This window comes from Delphinus delphis, chromosome 8 (assembly GCF_949987515.2).
Source record: "Delphinus delphis chromosome 8, mDelDel1.2, whole genome shotgun sequence".
Classification (NCBI taxonomy): Eukaryota; Metazoa; Chordata; class Mammalia; order Artiodactyla; family Delphinidae; genus Delphinus; species Delphinus delphis.
In genome coordinates this window covers 96,259,892-96,276,463 of record NC_082690.1, presented here as the reverse complement: position 1 = coordinate 96,276,463, position 16,572 = coordinate 96,259,892, and the positions used below count along the sequence as shown (strand labels likewise).

The 16,572-nt window shown below is 50.8% G+C and overlaps 1 protein-coding gene across 1 annotated transcript in view; it reads right to left on the bottom strand.

Moving 5' to 3' along the window:
- CRY2 (cryptochrome circadian regulator 2) overlaps positions 1–16,572 on the bottom strand; it is a 33,739-nt gene that overhangs the window by 11,215 nt on the left and 5,952 nt on the right. The window contains exons 2-10 of the mRNA XM_060018766.1: positions 14,475–14,583; positions 11,960–12,102; positions 10,206–10,390; positions 9,376–9,464; positions 2,822–2,962; positions 1,370–1,681; positions 1,004–1,155; positions 679–881; positions 266–358 (exon numbers count right to left, since the gene is read on the bottom strand). Of these exons, the coding sequence (XP_059874749.1) occupies positions 266–358; positions 679–881; positions 1,004–1,155; positions 1,370–1,681; positions 2,822–2,962; positions 9,376–9,464; positions 10,206–10,390; positions 11,960–12,102; positions 14,475–14,583 (1,427 nt within the window). The remainder of the gene's footprint in view (positions 1–265; positions 359–678; positions 882–1,003; positions 1,156–1,369; positions 1,682–2,821; positions 2,963–9,375; positions 9,465–10,205; positions 10,391–11,959; positions 12,103–14,474; positions 14,584–16,572) is intronic.

Below are 16,572 nucleotides of genomic sequence, written 5' to 3'. Positions count from 1 at the left end.
TGGGGCCCTGGTACTCCATCTAAAGTAACCCCCTTCCCCAGCCCTCTTTTATCAGGTCACTTGATTTTATTTTCCCCCAAAGCACTTGTTATCTGACATGATCCTGCACAGCTCCTTTACCATCTGTCTCCCCAGGTGGAATACAAGTTCTATCGGGGCATAACTTGGTTCTGGTCTCCATCCTCAGCCCTCAGTGACTGAAGTGGGAGTAGCTCTGCAGTGCCCTTGGGGTGGGCACAGGCCACGGGAGGCTGGCTGTACTCACCTGCACTGCTCATGCCCCCAGCCTGGCTCGAGCTGGGCTCTGCCACTGGATTGCTGAGGTCTTCCATACAGGAAGGGACAGACGCCAGCAGACCTGGGAAAGAGGTAGGGGGATAATCAGAATGCCATCTCACAGGACTGTACAGGGCCCCAGGGCAGGTAGGTAAAAGGCAGGGGGTGCTGGGCCATGACATCAAGGTTCCATCGCTTCCCACTGGCCACAACTAATTCAGAGAGGCCTGATCCAGCCCAGCCTGTGTGGCCTGTGCCCGGGAAGTCAAGTCAACAGCCTGGAAGACAGTGCTCGGCGGCCTTCCTTTGCAAACATCTGGGAATCTCTACGCCCCGAGCCTGTAGGTGTTGTCCTTCCCTTCGGGGAACTAGGGGGTGGCAGTCAGAGTAGGGGCTCCTTACAGAGTCCCCGGTAGCGGGAGAGCTGCTGGTAAATCTGCTTCATCCGCTCAATGTTGAGCCGGCTGGTCTCGGCGTGGTTGACGATGGGCCGTGGGTAGTCCACACCAATGATGCATTTGGCTGCCTTCTGAATCGACTCTGGGGCATTCCAGGGCTCATAGATGTATCGAGAGGGGAACCCTCTCAATTTGGGCAGGTATCGCCTGAAACATACACACCAGACGACCCATCAGCACGCTGGAGTCTCCTTCAAAGGCCAAGCATATCTCACCCTAGGAGGAAGCCAAAGTGGTCAGAAACCAGAGAGCCTGGTCTGCACCCTCACCTGATGTAGTCTCCACTGGGGTCCGTGCGGCGGCCAAAGCCCACCGGGCAGTAGCAGTGGAAGAACTGTTGGAAGAAAGCACTGCAGGACAGCCACATCCAGCTGCCTGCGTTCACGCTGAAATCTGCATCCAGGAGCAGCTCATCAAATACCTAGATGCAGGGAGGGTGGGACAATCAGCCTCCTTGGGCACCTACGGCCATGGTTCCCCCAAGTCACCACACACCCTGCGGAGAAGGGAGCCAAAGCCTTCTGCTGAGGGCAAGCCAAGAAGGATCTGGAGGGAACCTCCTGGACCCAGGGTCCCAGCCCATCCCCCAGCCCAAAAGGGGGCTGCCCTGGGCTGCCCGATGAGAGAGGACTCACCCGGACCCCGCTCTCCCAGCTGACCCAGAGGTCCCCGCGCGTGAGGAAGCAGGCCACAGCGTGCCGGGCCAGATGGTGGATCCAGCCCTCCTGCCTCAGTTGGGTCATGATGGCGTCAATCCAAGGGAAGCCTGTCTTGCCCTCGGCCCACTTGGCCAGGGCCTCGGGGTTGCGATCCCAGGGGATCTGGATGCAGATGGGGTTCCCCTCCATGCGGTCAAACCTGGGGTTGTTGGTGGCCGCCGTGTAAAAGAACTCTCGCCACAGGAGTTGCCCAAACAGGGAGAGCGGGGGTGTGCTGCTCCGCTTCACCTGGTGGGGTGGGACGGCACGTGGATACAAACGCTTGCCCAGCTATCAGCGCCGTGCCACTCAGAACTTCCCCACAAAGGAATCTGGAGCTGCCATGAACTTGGTGGCTCCAAGCCCCTAGATGCGTGGAGGAGAAGGAGAAGCGGCAGGGTGTGCTGCAGACTGAACCCTGGGCCCTGGCTGTGCCCACTACTGCTCAGAGCCCTGAGGATGGCTGCGGAGCAGCAGGCAGTGGAAAGGGATAGCGCTGCCGGACTCTGCACTGGGAACCAAACTCCCAAACAATGGTCATGATCCTTGCCCTCGAGAGTTCCTGTTGGGCTCCACTTTCTAAAACGTCAAAGTCAGTTTTCTCATCAGCACACCTAAGAAATGCTCAGTCTAGATTTTGGTTAAATAAGTTATGCCCAACAGCCTGGATCTGGGGCCATGAAAGAATTAAGACATCAGACTGCCAAGCAAATAATAATCTTCCTAAAATCACAAGATTACCCACCAAGCGGGCAAAGTTACCGCATGCCACGCCACAAAATCCAGATATTGGCAAGAATGAGGAAAGAACGTGAAACGATGCAGACGCAAGGATGGATCTGATGAATCTGAACAGCTGGATGTGTTGTCCTCTCTCCTCCTGGGGGTGGGTGCACTACTACAGGGCTATCCACCCACTGTCCGTGTCCAGCCCTGCATTCAGCCCTCCGGGTCATTTCCTCATCACTGATGGGCAACTGCCGCTCCTAGGCTCCCCTTTAAATGCTCTGGACACAGCCCCATAGAGGGCTGCTGTGCTCTTCACCTTAGAACTGGCAGCAGCCTCAGCCTCCCTGCCTCCCACCCTGACTGCTTGGCCCCCATCCACCTGCTGCCAGCAGAAATGCCACCTCCGGGGTCACACCCCGAGGTCGGCTTTCCTGCCTGTTCTGCTCCACTTGAGAACCTGGATTTGTTTAGATGAGCAGTTTGGGCTGTGCTTGGCTCTGGCCCCTCTTGGATGTGGCGTCTTCCTCACCTTCTCTGGACAGTACGCACACTTAAGCCAGAGGGAAGGCCTCTCTTCAGGGTAACTGACCGGCCCAGAAAGCCCTGGTGTCCTCTGGGCTGCAACCGGGGGCGGGCTCTGCCGCCCTCACTGCCCCTTACCTTTTTGTACAGGTCCCACAGGCGGTAGTAGAAGAGGCGGCAGGAGAGGCAGCCGAAGCGCAGGTAGGGGCTGAGGCCCGTGGGGCTGGCCAGCAGGGAGTTGGCATTCATGCGGGGTCTCTCATAGTTGGCAACCCAGGCCTGCAGCAGAAAGAGAAGGCAAGAAAGGACAGACCTGGAGGCTTCAGAGGAAAAAGCCTTAGGCACCAGCTAGTTAAGGATCTGCCTAAGGTCGCAGACCAGAAAGCCAAAGAGCCAGGATGAGACCCTGTGCACGTCCCGCTACTTCACGCTGGCAGAATGTTTGATGGAACCACCACCGATCAAACAATGAGGCCCAAGTTCTTGTCCTGACTCTGTTTAATTTGTGCTATGAGCATAAGTTATTTAGTCCCTCAGCTACTTGTTTATTAAATGAGAACAAAATTTCCCACCTCCTGGGGATGAAATAAGATGATGGAAATGAAAGTTTCTGAAAGCACTGCAGGGTCTGTGATTCTACAGAAGAAAGGAAAAGGGCATCTACATTACAGAGGAAGATATCCCTCCCTCAGTCCCTGCTCTGTCCCAGGGGCCCTGAGGCTGCTGCTACACGGTGGCTACCCAAGCACTTCTCCCCACTGTTCAACAGCGCCGAGAAACCCATTCCTGGAAACCCACAGAGACATTCATTGCTGGGGCCACTTGTCATACAGTATCATTGGTCTTGTTTTTATCATCAGTTGCTGCCGGCAGAGTGCTTTATCTCCACAACTCACTGACACCTGTGTTCTCTCATTTGATCTTAACAATCGTCTGAGGCAGCATTTGTCATTACCTCCTTTCGAAAACGAGGAAAGGAAGCTCAAAGTGTTATGTGACTCTTCTGAGGTTACAGAGGTGGTAAGAGACAGAGCTGGAGGGACTGACTCCAGATTCCAGTCTTTTTCCACTACCTCTAATAACCATTTTCTCTTTCTTGACTCCTAATGCCCTCTTTCTCCTCGTGATGACTATTTCACAAACTTCACGCCCTCTTTATTCTTTTTGTGGCCGCGCTGCTTGGCATGCGGAACTTCCCCAATCAGGGATCAAACCCACAGCCCCTGCAGTGGGAGTGTGGAGTCTTAACCACTGGATCACCAGGGAAGTCCTTTACACCCTCTTTAGACCTCCTATTCCACACTTTCCCACCACCCTTCAGCCCATGACCTTCCTTCCTTTTGATAAGGAAATGGAAGCCATCAGGTAGGAAACACCTCAACTTTTAGCCACCAAATCTAGAAACTCACCTGCATCCCCATCTACCCCCTGTCCCTCCTGTGACCCTGCCCAAGGCTAAGGCCTCCACCTGGCTCTGGAGCCCTCCCCTCTTCCTTCTCTTGCACATTCCATCTCTCCCTCTCTTCCCTGTTCACTTCAAGGACATTGGGAAAATGATCTTGTTTCATTTCAAACAAAACAAAAAAGAACTTCTAGTCACCCTGCGGACTTCTCCCCTTGGGTCCTCTTTCCTCCCTTCGCAGCCAGCCTTTCTCCATTTCCTCACGCCCACCTCCACTTCTGCCTTCACCACTCCTGCCAGAGTCTCTGAGATGTCCATGCCACCGGATCCTGTGGGCGTTTTCTGTCCCTGTATTTTTGGACTCCCCCGCAGCACTTCACCCTGCTGACTGCTCCCTGTCTCCACACCTGCCATTCTGTTGGCTCCTGGCTGCCATCAGCTGGTTGGCTGTTCTTGGTGTTTCACCAGGTCCACCACCCCTCCCAACTCCTTAAGTGTCGGCACCCCAGGGCTCTGTCCTAGGTCCCTTCTACTCAACTGTGTTCCTGCGTGAGTTCATCCAGTCCCACGGCTCCCGAGACAATTTCTTTGCAGACGATCACCACGTCTGTAGCTCTGGCCCAGACTGCTCACCTAGACTCCCAAGTCACTCCACCCAACTCCCTGCCAGAGAGCTCTACTTGATTGCCTTTCAGGCACCTCAAGGGTAGCAGGTTCTTTTCTTTAAACCACCCTTCCATTGGCATTCCCTATCTCAGAAACTGCACTGTCATCCACCTCGTTGCCCAAGCCAAAAGCCTGGCCGTCACCTTTGACTCCCTGCTCACCAGGTCCTGTCAATCCTACTGTCCAAGTGTTTCTCTAATCTGTCCTTTTCTTTCCACTCCCTATTGCCACCAACCTGGTTTAGGCTAAGATTTTATCTATACTGCACAACTGTGACAGCCTCCTAACTGACCTCTCTGCATCAATTCTTGTCCCCCCTAATCCACCCTCCACAGTGGGAGCACAGTGATTCTTTAAAATGCCTGTCCCTGAGGACAATACATGCACTGGGCTTCCTGGTGTTCTTAGGCTAGAGTCCCAAATCCTAAACATGGCTTACAAGCACCCCACAGTGGCCCCATCTTTCTAGCTTCCTTCCTCACCACTCTTCTTTAAGCACCATGCTCTTACTAGCCTTTACACATGCAGCTCCCTTGGCTGGAGTGCTGCCTTCCTTTCCACTCCCCTTTCCTTGGTTAATTTTGACTCTTCCTTCAAGTCTCAACCTAAAGGCCACCTCTTTGGCAGGTGATCCCTCAGGTATTGGTTAAGTACCTCTAACAGACGCGAGGTATATTTACCTGCTCATATCCTTGGCCCACCTCTCTTTGAAAATCTTTTTATTTTAAGTGAAACACAGATACAGAAATCACACAGATGTGTGCTTAACAAATTATTCTAAGGCAAACACCTGTGCAACCATCACCAAAGTTCAAGAATCAGTACTTTGCCGGCCACCCCAGAAGCCCATCTATGTGCTCATCCCAGTCACGGTCCCTTCCCTGCCCCGTAAGTGACCACTTGCCCAACTTTTATAATAATCACTTTCCTGGGACTTCCCTGGTGGCGCAGTGGTTAAGAATCCGTCTGCCAAGGCAGGGGACACGGGTTCGAGCCCTGGTCCAGGAAGATCCCCCATGCCGTGGAGCAACTAAGCCTGTGCATCACAACTACTGAGCCTGCGCTCTAGAGCCCACGAGCCACAACTACTGAGCCCACGTGCCGCAACTACTGAGGCCCGTGCGCCTAGAGCCCGTGCTCCGCAACAAGAACAGCCACTGCAATGAGAAGCCCGCGCACCGCAACGAAGAGTAGCCCCCGCTTGCCGCAACTAGAGAAAGCCTGCGCGCAGCAACAAAGACCCAACGCAGCCAAAAATAAATAAGTAAAATAAATAAATTTAAAAAATAAATAAATAAAAATGTTTACATTTTCCTGTTTTTGCAAAGCACATTTTGAAGGGAGGGCTTTATCTTTTCAGTTATTTCTCGCATTTTTAAGTGTTTTTTTCTTGTTTTCACCCAAATGTGCATCCCTAGGCCCTATAGTTTAGTCTTGGCCATGTAAAAGACTTTGAAGTGTTTTTTTTTATTATTAATTTTTATTGGAGTATAGTTTCTTTACAATGTTGTGTTAGTTTCTGCTGTACAGCAAAGTGAATCAGCTATATGTATACATATGTCCCCTCTTGTGGATTTCCTTCCCATTTGGGTCACCACAGAGCACTGAGTAGAGTTCCTTGTACTATACAGTACGTTCTCATTATACTTTGATGTGTTAGTTAAGTTTCTTTTACTCTATGCATTTCCTGCCATTTCCTTCTTTTCCTTTTATATTTTCTGCCAAAGAATCCAAGCCGTTTGACTTGTACTAATTCCCACAGTCCAGATTTCCCTGTGTACTTACGGTGCAGTTCAACACATCCCTCTGTCCTGTGTGTTGCCTGCAAATTGGTGGCTGGTACCAGAGACTGGCTTGGACTCAGATCTGATCTCCTTGGCAAGACTACAGGGGGTACATGCCTGACTGTCACTCTCCTTGGTGTTAGAGGTCATTAATGTATCATGTGTCTTCACTAGGGGCTGCAAGATTCCATCATCCCTTTTTCATTTAATTGGGACACCTTTATGGAGAGATGCTTGTCCTCAGCTACTACTGGGTAAGCCAGTGGTAAAGATCATACTGTTTGCCTCCCCCTTTTTGGTAGCAGCACCTAATTTTCTTGTGGTGACCCAACCCTTCCCTAATCTCAGTTCAAGGTGGGAAAGTAAAGCTAAGCCACCTCTGACTCTGGGAGTGGGCTCACTCCCAGATTCAAGTCTGACCAGAGAAAGCGCCCCTTTCCCTGGCCACAGTGACAGAGTCAGGGAAAGTCACATGGCCCAAGCCAGACAAATGAAAACACCCCTTGGGACTTTTTCTGAAGCTTTTGGAAAAGAGGCAGACAACGTCCTCTGGTGGTGCTAAGCAGATTGAAAATAAGCTGCTGGTGACCAGCCTTGCCGCTGCTCAAGGAAAGCCTGCCTGAGAATGAGATAATACAGAGGAAAGCAGAGCTGAGATGGTGAATGCATTCCAAGTAGCACTAGCTGGACACCTAGATCCAGCTGTGCCTGAAGGCTACATCTTGGACTCTTGGTTATACGAGTTACAAAAATCCCTTTTTCAAAGGCCAACTTGCAAACAAGAACTGATTAATATAATCATCTTGCTCTTTCATTCCCATAACCCTCTGAACTACTCCTTTCCTAACCCTAAGCATACTGTAATTACTTGTTTCGTGTCTATCATCTCCTATAGACTATGTTTCTGGAGACAGACACTATGCCTGTCTTTTTAGGCAGTCTTTCTAGCAGCTAGACCATTCTGACATAAGAAAATACTCGTTTCAGATTTGGAGAATTGAAGAAGTTAAAATAAACCTCCTGAAATGGTTAAACTCCCGCCCATCAGGTACCTTTTGTTCTCCCTGATGTGTAAAATACAGTATTCCCTCAGGCTACCACTGAGTCTGAAGGGCCCTGACATAAGGCCCCACTCCAAAGGGGCCCTCCAGGGGTGTCTGGAAAAGAAGTCCCTGACTTGGTGATTTTTTTTTTTTTTTTTTTTTTTGCTGTACGCGGCCCTCTCACTGCTGTGGCCTCTCCCGTTGCAGAGCACAGGCTCCGGATGCGCAGGCTCAGCAGCCATGGCTCACGGGCACAGCTGCTCCGCGGCACATGGTATCCTCCCAGACCGGGGCACGAACCCACGTCCCCTGCATCGGCAGGAGGACTCTCAACCACTGTGCCACCAGGGATGCTGGTCTGGCACCCAAAATGCTTTTAAGGGGATAATAATCCCCAAGCTATAGGTTAGCTCTTTACACTTTTAAGTCTCATTGTACTCCTGCCACCCCATTTCTGGGGTGGCCTTTGAAAAAGGGATTTTTTTAATTCATATAACCAAGAGTCCAAGATGTAGCCTTCAGGCACAGCTGGATCTAGGTGTCCAACTAGTGCTACTTGGAATGCATTCACCATCTCAGCTCTGCTTTCCTCTGTATTATTTCATTCTCAGGCAGGCTTTCCTTGAGCAGTGGCAAGGCTGGTCACCAGCAGCTTATTTTCAATCTGCTTAGCACCACCAGAGGAAGCTGTCTGCCTCTTTTCCAAAATCATCTGTGCCTTTCTGCCTCCTTGGCCCAGCCTTTGTCTCCAGACTGACCGTAAGAATCTCTTGGTAAAGCTGACGTGGACAAAGACAGCTGGTTCCCCCACGCCCTTGGACATCAGTTATCCTTTTAAATTGCTGGGGCTTGCTTTTGGCCCTGTCTGATGGTAACACCCAAATAGGGACATCAAGGCTGCTGGGCCTTGGGGAGGCTAGGCCCATGGTGTGCCTTCACTGCTGGCGAGGTACCTCCAGGGCTGGGAAGCATTCTTTCCAAGTCTGCTATCTTAGCCTCCTTCTTGCATTATCACCTGGATGCTGGGCCAAATGCCCAGCCATCTGAGCAGGAATAGAACAAGTTGTGATTTTAGAGACCCAGTCTATAAACCATCTGCAGGGGGGCAGGAAATAGGAGCTGACTGTTCATGAGACCCTCCTCTGCTTCTCTAGTCCCAGGGAGGTGGGGGCATGTGACATTATGAGGGGTGCCTCTGGGGCCTTGGCCTCTTTCCTTCCTCTTACCAATTCCCACTTTACTGGGAGGTGGGTCATTTGTTCTCTGTGACAAGCAAATGGAAATCAAACCCTTGGAGGAGACCCAGCAAAAGGTGGGGGGCACATAAACACAAAATAATTAATCTTATGGACTTTACTGACCAGATACCCTCTTAGTAAGGGGACACACAGATGAAAGAAAAGCAATCTAGCCTAAGTTTTAGAATCACATAGAACAAGATCTCACTCTACTACTTACTGTGTGACCTCAGGCAAGTTACTTAACCACTCTAAGCCTTAGTTTCCTAATCTGTAAAATGGAGAGCTTAATGCTGTCCTTGTAGGGCTGTTGGAAAGATGAAAGGATATAGTGCAAGCAGGTGCTAAACCCAGAAATGCTCAGCCCAATGACCAGCCCATGGTAAGCACTCACTAAATGGTAACTGCTATTATTATTGTTGTTATTGCCATAAGGAAGACTTTCCAGTTTTCAACCAGCTTGAGCTAAGAGGCACCAAGGGACATGAACCTGGCTCCATCTTCCCTGCGGCATGGGTGTCAGCATCTGAAGTTCTGTGTCTCAGAAACGGGGCCGTACCTTCCGTTCCAGGTGCTTATCCAGGCGGGCCAGAGCTTCCGTCTCTCCTCCTTGCCAAACAGCTGGGCCGAGTCCTTCAGTGGGGAATCCTACACGGGGAGGAGCAGGTCACAGGACTGGAGGTCAGGCCATTTCAGTGACGGCTCGGCAAGTCCTCCCAGGCTGGGCTGCTCTTTGAGCTTCCTGGGAACTGAACCACTGTGTTTCTGGTGCTAGTGGGGCTGAGATAATCCTTAATGGGTCCATGTTTTCTAAGTCACGTTGGTTCTCTTTCCACCGTGACCTTTCCTCTCCTTTCTCTCGCCTCCCCCAAGCTTCACTCTGGACAGGTGAACAGTCCTGTACAGCTGGCACTGTCAGGTTAGCTGACTACTCGGTGAGAAAGGTTAACTGTTCAGATCAAAACAATGGATGGTGGGGAGGAAGGGGAACGGGAAGGGGAGAGAGGGTGTAGTCAGTAACCTGAGAGGCCGACATACCCCCTTTCATCAGAAACAACACTAGTTATGTTGGTATTGAGAAGCCCACTGATGCCAGCACCAGGCTGTGCCTGTATCTGAGAGGGAAAAGTACAAAAATAGAGGCATGAACTAGAAACAGAAGATTACATACATAAATACGAACAGAAAAAAGACTGCAGAAGGACTACTGCAAAATTAAGGCTGTTTTTCTCTGGGTGGTGGGTAATAGTGTTATTTCCATTTTCATGTCTCCGTATTTTCTAAAGTGTCTACAGTAACTGCATTACTTTGACAGAAAAGAAAAAACGGCAAATTCTTTTACAAAAAAGGAGGTGCTGGCATGAGAGGCTTGGGGCAGGAAGTACGCACCCAGCTCCTCCAGGGAGGGCACGCCATAGGTCTCATCGTGGTTCTCCTGGATCTCGGCCCTGCAGCCCTCCATCTGCTGGCTGGTCACAGAGCCCACAGGCTTCTTGGGCAGCTCCATGCGGCTGATGATGGCCTGAAAGCGCTTGTAGGTAAGGGGCGGCTTCTGCCCGTTCAGCTCAATAATCCTGGGAATCCCAAAGCACCCCAGACGTCCGTCACTCACAAGACCCTTCATCTCAGGTCCCTGCCCACCCAGAAAAGAGCCCAGACTTCGAAGGCTTGGAGGGTGGCTTTCCTCATCCGCTCATGGGTCCCACTCCTAAGTGGAAAGGAGGGGACAAGGGGGGCTACATCTCCATTTTACCGAGAGGGAATATGAAGCCTAGATTGCCGGAGCAGGTGCCTGGAGCAAGTCAGGGCCAAAACTGGGGCTCAATTCCAGGTTCCCTGGTGCCGATGTGGAGCCGCCTAAAGACAGAGACTGACCGTATCTCTCTAATCACAGAAAAGTCCCCACTGGCCTTCTTGGTCCTTGGTTTGCCTGTCCAAGCCACAGGGAGTCCCGTGGACCTCCCTCTCTAACCCAGCGTAAGCCTCGAGGAAGTTCTTCGATAAGAGCGGCAAACATGTTCCTTGGTTGAAAAATCATTCCCTTGTTGGGCCCCAATTACTAGAACAGAGAGGTGGAGAACAGCCTGTCCTCCCTAAATCGGAGGCTGGGCCTGGGGTTAATAGTAACAACTAATGCTTCAAGGGTTTTCTTTTTCTTTTTTGCAATTTACAAAAGTATTTTTTCATGAGCAAGGGAAACACAGCGGCACTGAGATAGGAAGAAAAGATACAGGAGAGTTTAGAGGAGAACTGAGGCTGTTTTTATAAGGATGAACTGGGATGGGCTGCAGCTAGACTCCTGGGGCTCTTGTTGGCCAAGAAGCAGCTTACGCAAGCCGGGCTTGCTGGGCGAGTTTATATATCAGTTCCTTTCTCCTCCCTTCCGTTAGTGGAGACAGAAGGTTGGCTGCTGCCCCTGCAGTACCTCACCCCTCCTCCGGCACGTGGCAGGAGGAGGAGCTCCACACCCAGCGCTTCCCTGAGCTGGGCCCAGCTCACATGCAGAGCTGTGTGACCCCCACCACTGGTTGTGGGGAGAGGGACAGGGAGCAGGGCTTGGCAGCAGTGGCAGCAGCAGCAGGAGGGTGACAGCTCTCGCAGGGTAGGGGAGGAGAGGGTTTCCTCCTAGCCCCTCTGAAAGCACAGAGGCCCTGCAGGGATCTCTAGAGCCTCGGGAGCAACATCTAAATGCATGGCCGGGAAACCCAGATAGCCAGGGGAGCCCAGGGAACGCATCTCAGGAACAGAAGTTGTGTCTATGAGGACAGAGATCTGCTGGGAGGGGCGACAGACAGGGCCCACTGAGGTCAGAGGGCAGTTTCTGAGCAGCAGGACAGAAGCGGGAGTGTGTGGGGTGGATGGGACTGGAGCGTGTTAGGAGCAGATCTATGAAGATCCTGAGTGGGGAGCCTCACTGCTTCTGTCCCTTGGGCCTAATAAGCCTCTTTGCACCCAAATCGGGTAAGCTCTTTGAGCTGCTCTACAGGCCCCAACTCTGACCTATTCTCTTCCAGCTTCTAGAAAACGCCATACTTCATGTGCCAGGGGGCCCTATTGCTGAATCTCCCTGAGTTCCACTCAGCAGGGGCCCAAATCACCAACTCCCACAATTGGCAACCTGACCCCTGGGGCCCATCTCTTACTTGTCCAGGTCATAGAGAGTATGAGAGTTCTCAGTCACCACCTCCACACCAGCCTCCTTGGCCATCTTCATGATGGCTGCGTCCCGTTCTTTCCCAAAGGGTTCAGAGTCATATTCAAAGGTCAAGCGGGTCACCCCCCATTCCTGTAGGGAGAGAATCTGTAATGCTCAACACTGTTTGGGGAGAAAGAAGCTGGGCACTCAGCTCTCTCCTGGGAGGGTACAGAGTAAGTCTAGAGACCTGACAGAATGGGCTGCAGAACAAACTAGGGACAATGACTTGAACTGGAAAACCAAAAATCTGAGATCCACAAGGTTTGAGGAGGGCAGGCCTTTGAGGTGAGGCCAGCAGCCTACGACAGTGGAGCCCGAGGCTAGTGGTCTCTGTGGAATCAGGAGAGAGGTGGGAAGCTCTGTGCACTTGCTGTGTCCTTGTGGTAGGAGAATGCAGCAGGAGGACATAAATACATGCTCCCAGGGGAGCCTCCAATCCCAGAAAGGCACTGACTCAATGGTAAAGATAGCGGGGGACAGGATTGCCATATTCCGCCTGCTTGGCAAGCCTTTCCCAGAGCTCCTCAGGGCCCTGAAAACTTCTGGCCTAGTTTTCTTGGCAGACTTGTGCTGTGTGAAGTGTGTTGATGGTTTCCACAGCAACACTCCTGAGGCCAGTAGGAAACACAGCTAATAGGCTCCAGGTCTCAGAGAGCTGGGAAAGGAGGAGCAGCCCTTAGCCCAGAGGTCAGAGAAATCAACCAGAGGGGCCACATATTTAAAAAGAAGGGAATTCTTTTCCAAGTCTTTAGTCATGTCTGGTAGAAGTTTCTAGATTTCCTAGCAAAGCTGGGAGAAAGTGGCCCAGTGAAAAGTTGTACAGAAAACCCACAGAAAGCCCTAGAGCATGCAACTAGCTAGAAGGAAACCACATTCCAACCAAAGTCTCTGGTCATGGCCCCTTAAAACTCTGAATCCCCGGGGCAAATGTCCTGGCCGTGCACAGGCCAGCCTGGTCCTGACTCAGCCCTGATGCATGTGAGTCCTGAGCAGGGTTGCTTATCCCTCGTTCAAGGACAGCAGCACTACACACTTACTGAGCACTTACTATGAGCCAAGTACCATGCTTAGCAGTTCATATAGATTACACTGTTAAAGACTCATAATCCTGTGAATAATAATAAAAATATTATTAGATGACACCTTTTCCAAGAAGCCTCCTAGGCCTTCTCCCTCAGTATGATTCTCCTGAACCTTGCCCGTTTTCCATCACAGCAGTTATCATATGGCAGTGAAGCTTCCCATTACTTGCCTGTTTCCTCCATTACAGTGTGAATGCTCACAGCAGAAATCATGCTTATTCTTCATTACCCTAGGACCTAGTATGGGGCCTAGTACACAGTAGAAGCTTAATAACATACAGTGAATGAATGATCTGTATCTCTGGGCTGTTAGCGGGTTGGCCTCTGAGGTGCTGGGAGAGAGGGGACAATGCAGAGGCAGAAGAGAGGCAAATGTGCTTAACGGTGCGGTGGTTAAGAACACAGCCCTGGAGTCAGAGCCTGGGCGCAAATCCTAGACCACCACCCTTAGCTTCCCAAGATACTGTTTCCTCATCTGCAGAATAGGGACAGCAGCGCCCACCTGTGAGGGCCGCTGTGAGGAGTACGTGAATTAATGTATGTGAAGCACTTACCTAGAACAGTGTTTGACTCATGGTCAGCCCTCAATGAATGCTGGCTATTATCAGTACCGTGGCATTTGTGCGGGGACGTAAAGTGAATGATGAAGTGTTTACTAAGCTATGGCCTTGACATTAAGTCTTTGCTCTTGCCTTTTCCCCCAGGAAGAGTAGGGAAGGAAGCTGGGGTGGAGAGAGGCAGAAAAACAACTGTGTGCCACTGAGGATGAGGGGAGAACGTCCTAGAGTCCTCTGTCCATGAGCACTTTCGTCTCTGTTTGGGCCTTAAAAACTGTGTTTTATAAAGGGGTTGGGGGGAAAAGTGGGCTGGCTACCTGGTATAGCAAACAGAGGCCTATATGGTACCTAAATGAAGATTTTATCAATCACTCACAGAGGAAGTAGGGATGTTTCCTCAAAGAGGCTGACTTTTTTTTCCAATAAGCAAAGCAAAGCAAGATGGGGAACGCCCATTGCTCAATAGGAAAGCTCACCCTCAAACTCCTGGCGTAGGATGAGCCCTAATAAATCTTGCTGGCTTGAGCCAAGAAAACATCTAAGGAAGCCAGTGGCATCCGGGGTGGAATAACTTGCCACATCCCATGTCTGGACTGAGATGGGAACTTTCCAACAAGACACTGGATTCACAGAATTTCTCCTTAACGCAGTTTCCATTCTGTTGGCAGCTGACTGGCTGCATTTGCTCCCAACTTCCCTAGCAGCAGTGGTCAGACCGTCCCCGACCATTTCCATGTCCTCAGTCAGAATACTGTCTCGTTCAGTCTGTGGGGAAACCCTGGAGCAGACTCTCACTATCTTCTCTTGGACTTTGCACACTTACCTTGAACAGCCTTGGGAACACGTCAGCCGGCTGTCCCCGGACTACAAACAGGCGGGAGTTCAGTTTCCTTAAACTTGTGTCCAAATCTTCCAGAGACTGAAGTAGGAACCTGCAGAACCCACACAGTCCTTGTTGGTGGTAACACAACAAAGAGTTACTCTTTCCTAACAAAGCAGGGAGAAGCTGGTACATTGTTTATGCCAAACAAGTAGCATGGTTCTACTGCGTTCTGGCTGACGTGTGATATGGTAGAGGATCAGTGCCATCTCCGCTGAAATCCTGCCTTTGTCATTACTAGCTGTGTGACTTTAGGCAGTTACTTAACCTCTTTAGCTTTCCCCCCAACCCCGCCCCTAATCTGTGATATGGAGCTGGTGTTGGTACCTATCTCACAGAATTGTTAAGAAAGCCAAATAATGCACGAAGAACATTTAGCACAGAGCCTGGCATGTAGGAAATCTGCGATATGTGTGAGCTGCTCCTACTCGTGTTGTTCCTCTGTGATTACAGGCAAGTCACTTACCCCCTCTTGGCCTCAGGCCCTGGGGGTAAATATCTTCCCACCACCAGGCGGTTGTGAGAATCAAAAGGGAGGACACACGGGAAAGCCATCTGAAAGACAAGTGCAGTCCCGTGGTATGGAGGCCTGAGGTCCTATTAGCAGAGGAACAAGACTGCAAGAGCCCTGGAAAGTCTCACCTACCCTGGTCCAACAGACTCCCTTGTCTTTCCGCACTCATGCTTTGGGCTGCGCGGATGTCTACCGCCACGGTCCCATGGTCCCACAGCCTGGGCTGAGTCCCCAGTTGCCAGGGTTTCATTTGGCAGGTAGCTCATTCTCCAGGCTTCTCCAGGGCTCTGGCCACCAGGTTTTTGTCCCAAGAGGGAGGAGGCACTCCTCTGTAAGATATTCTCCCATGCTTTCGGGGGTGGGAGTTGAGGTGTGGGAGACTCCAGAAACTTAAGAGACCTAGCCTGAGCTGGATCACCATGGGAAAGGGAAAGGAAATTAACACTGCCTGAGAGCCCTCAGTGTTTTATTTATTTACTTCATAGGACCACAAAAATTTATTACCTATTCAGTTAGGCATAATCACCTTTCTGAGAAATTCCACCAATACATTTTATGATATGTGTTTTATCTTTAAATTAACATTTTAAACAGATTATGTGTTTTATCTTTAACATTTTAAACAGATTAACTCTTCATGTGGTTCAAAATTCAAGTTACAAAAGGGTACACAGTAAAAAGTCTCCTCCTCCTGCTTCCCCAAGGAATTTAATCCATCCCCCTCTCCAGAGACAACTAATGTTATCAATGTCATTATATGCCTGTTATGCTTTTTAAGTGCGTTTTCTTTTGAATTCTCTCAACACATTTTTTTTTTTTTGCGGTATGCGGGCCTCTCACTGTCGTGGCCTCTCCTGTTGCGGAGCACAGGCTCCGGACGCGCAGGCTCAGCGGCCATGGCTCACGGGCCCAGCCGCTCTGCGGCATGTGGGATCTTCCCGGACCAGGGCATGAACCCGTGTCTCCTGCATCGGCAGGCGGACTCTCAACCACTGCGCCACCAGGGAAGCCCTCTCAACACATTTTGAAGGAAAATACTATCCTGTTTTTATAGATGAGGAAAATGAGATACAGAGAGGAGAATTAATTTGCCAAAGATTACAGTTATTGAGTGACAAAGCTGGGATAACAAACTATCCGACTCTCGGTCAGACTCAAACCATGTTTTCTTCTCTGTGCCGCATTTCTTAAGCCTTTCAGTGGCACATCAAACACTGCTCCAGGGGCTGAGATTCCTGCAGGATCTCATGTGTTTGCGGCAAACACAAACGTGACTCCAGATAATCCACTGACATTCTGCTCTTCTTCCTCAGGAACGATGCCCTGGCAGGTGAGCCGCTTTCATGGACACCTCCTGCTATCTATGCTGGGGTCTCCCACCCAGGCCTGTCAACGACGGGAATCACCAGATTTTATTTTGAGCACAACGAAACCCGGTGGCTCCTATGCAGCACATCACGTTCCCTTGACTATGGGAGGCTTACAGAAGCAGCGACTGTTCCCAGGCTGCCAACTGGAACCAGTCCC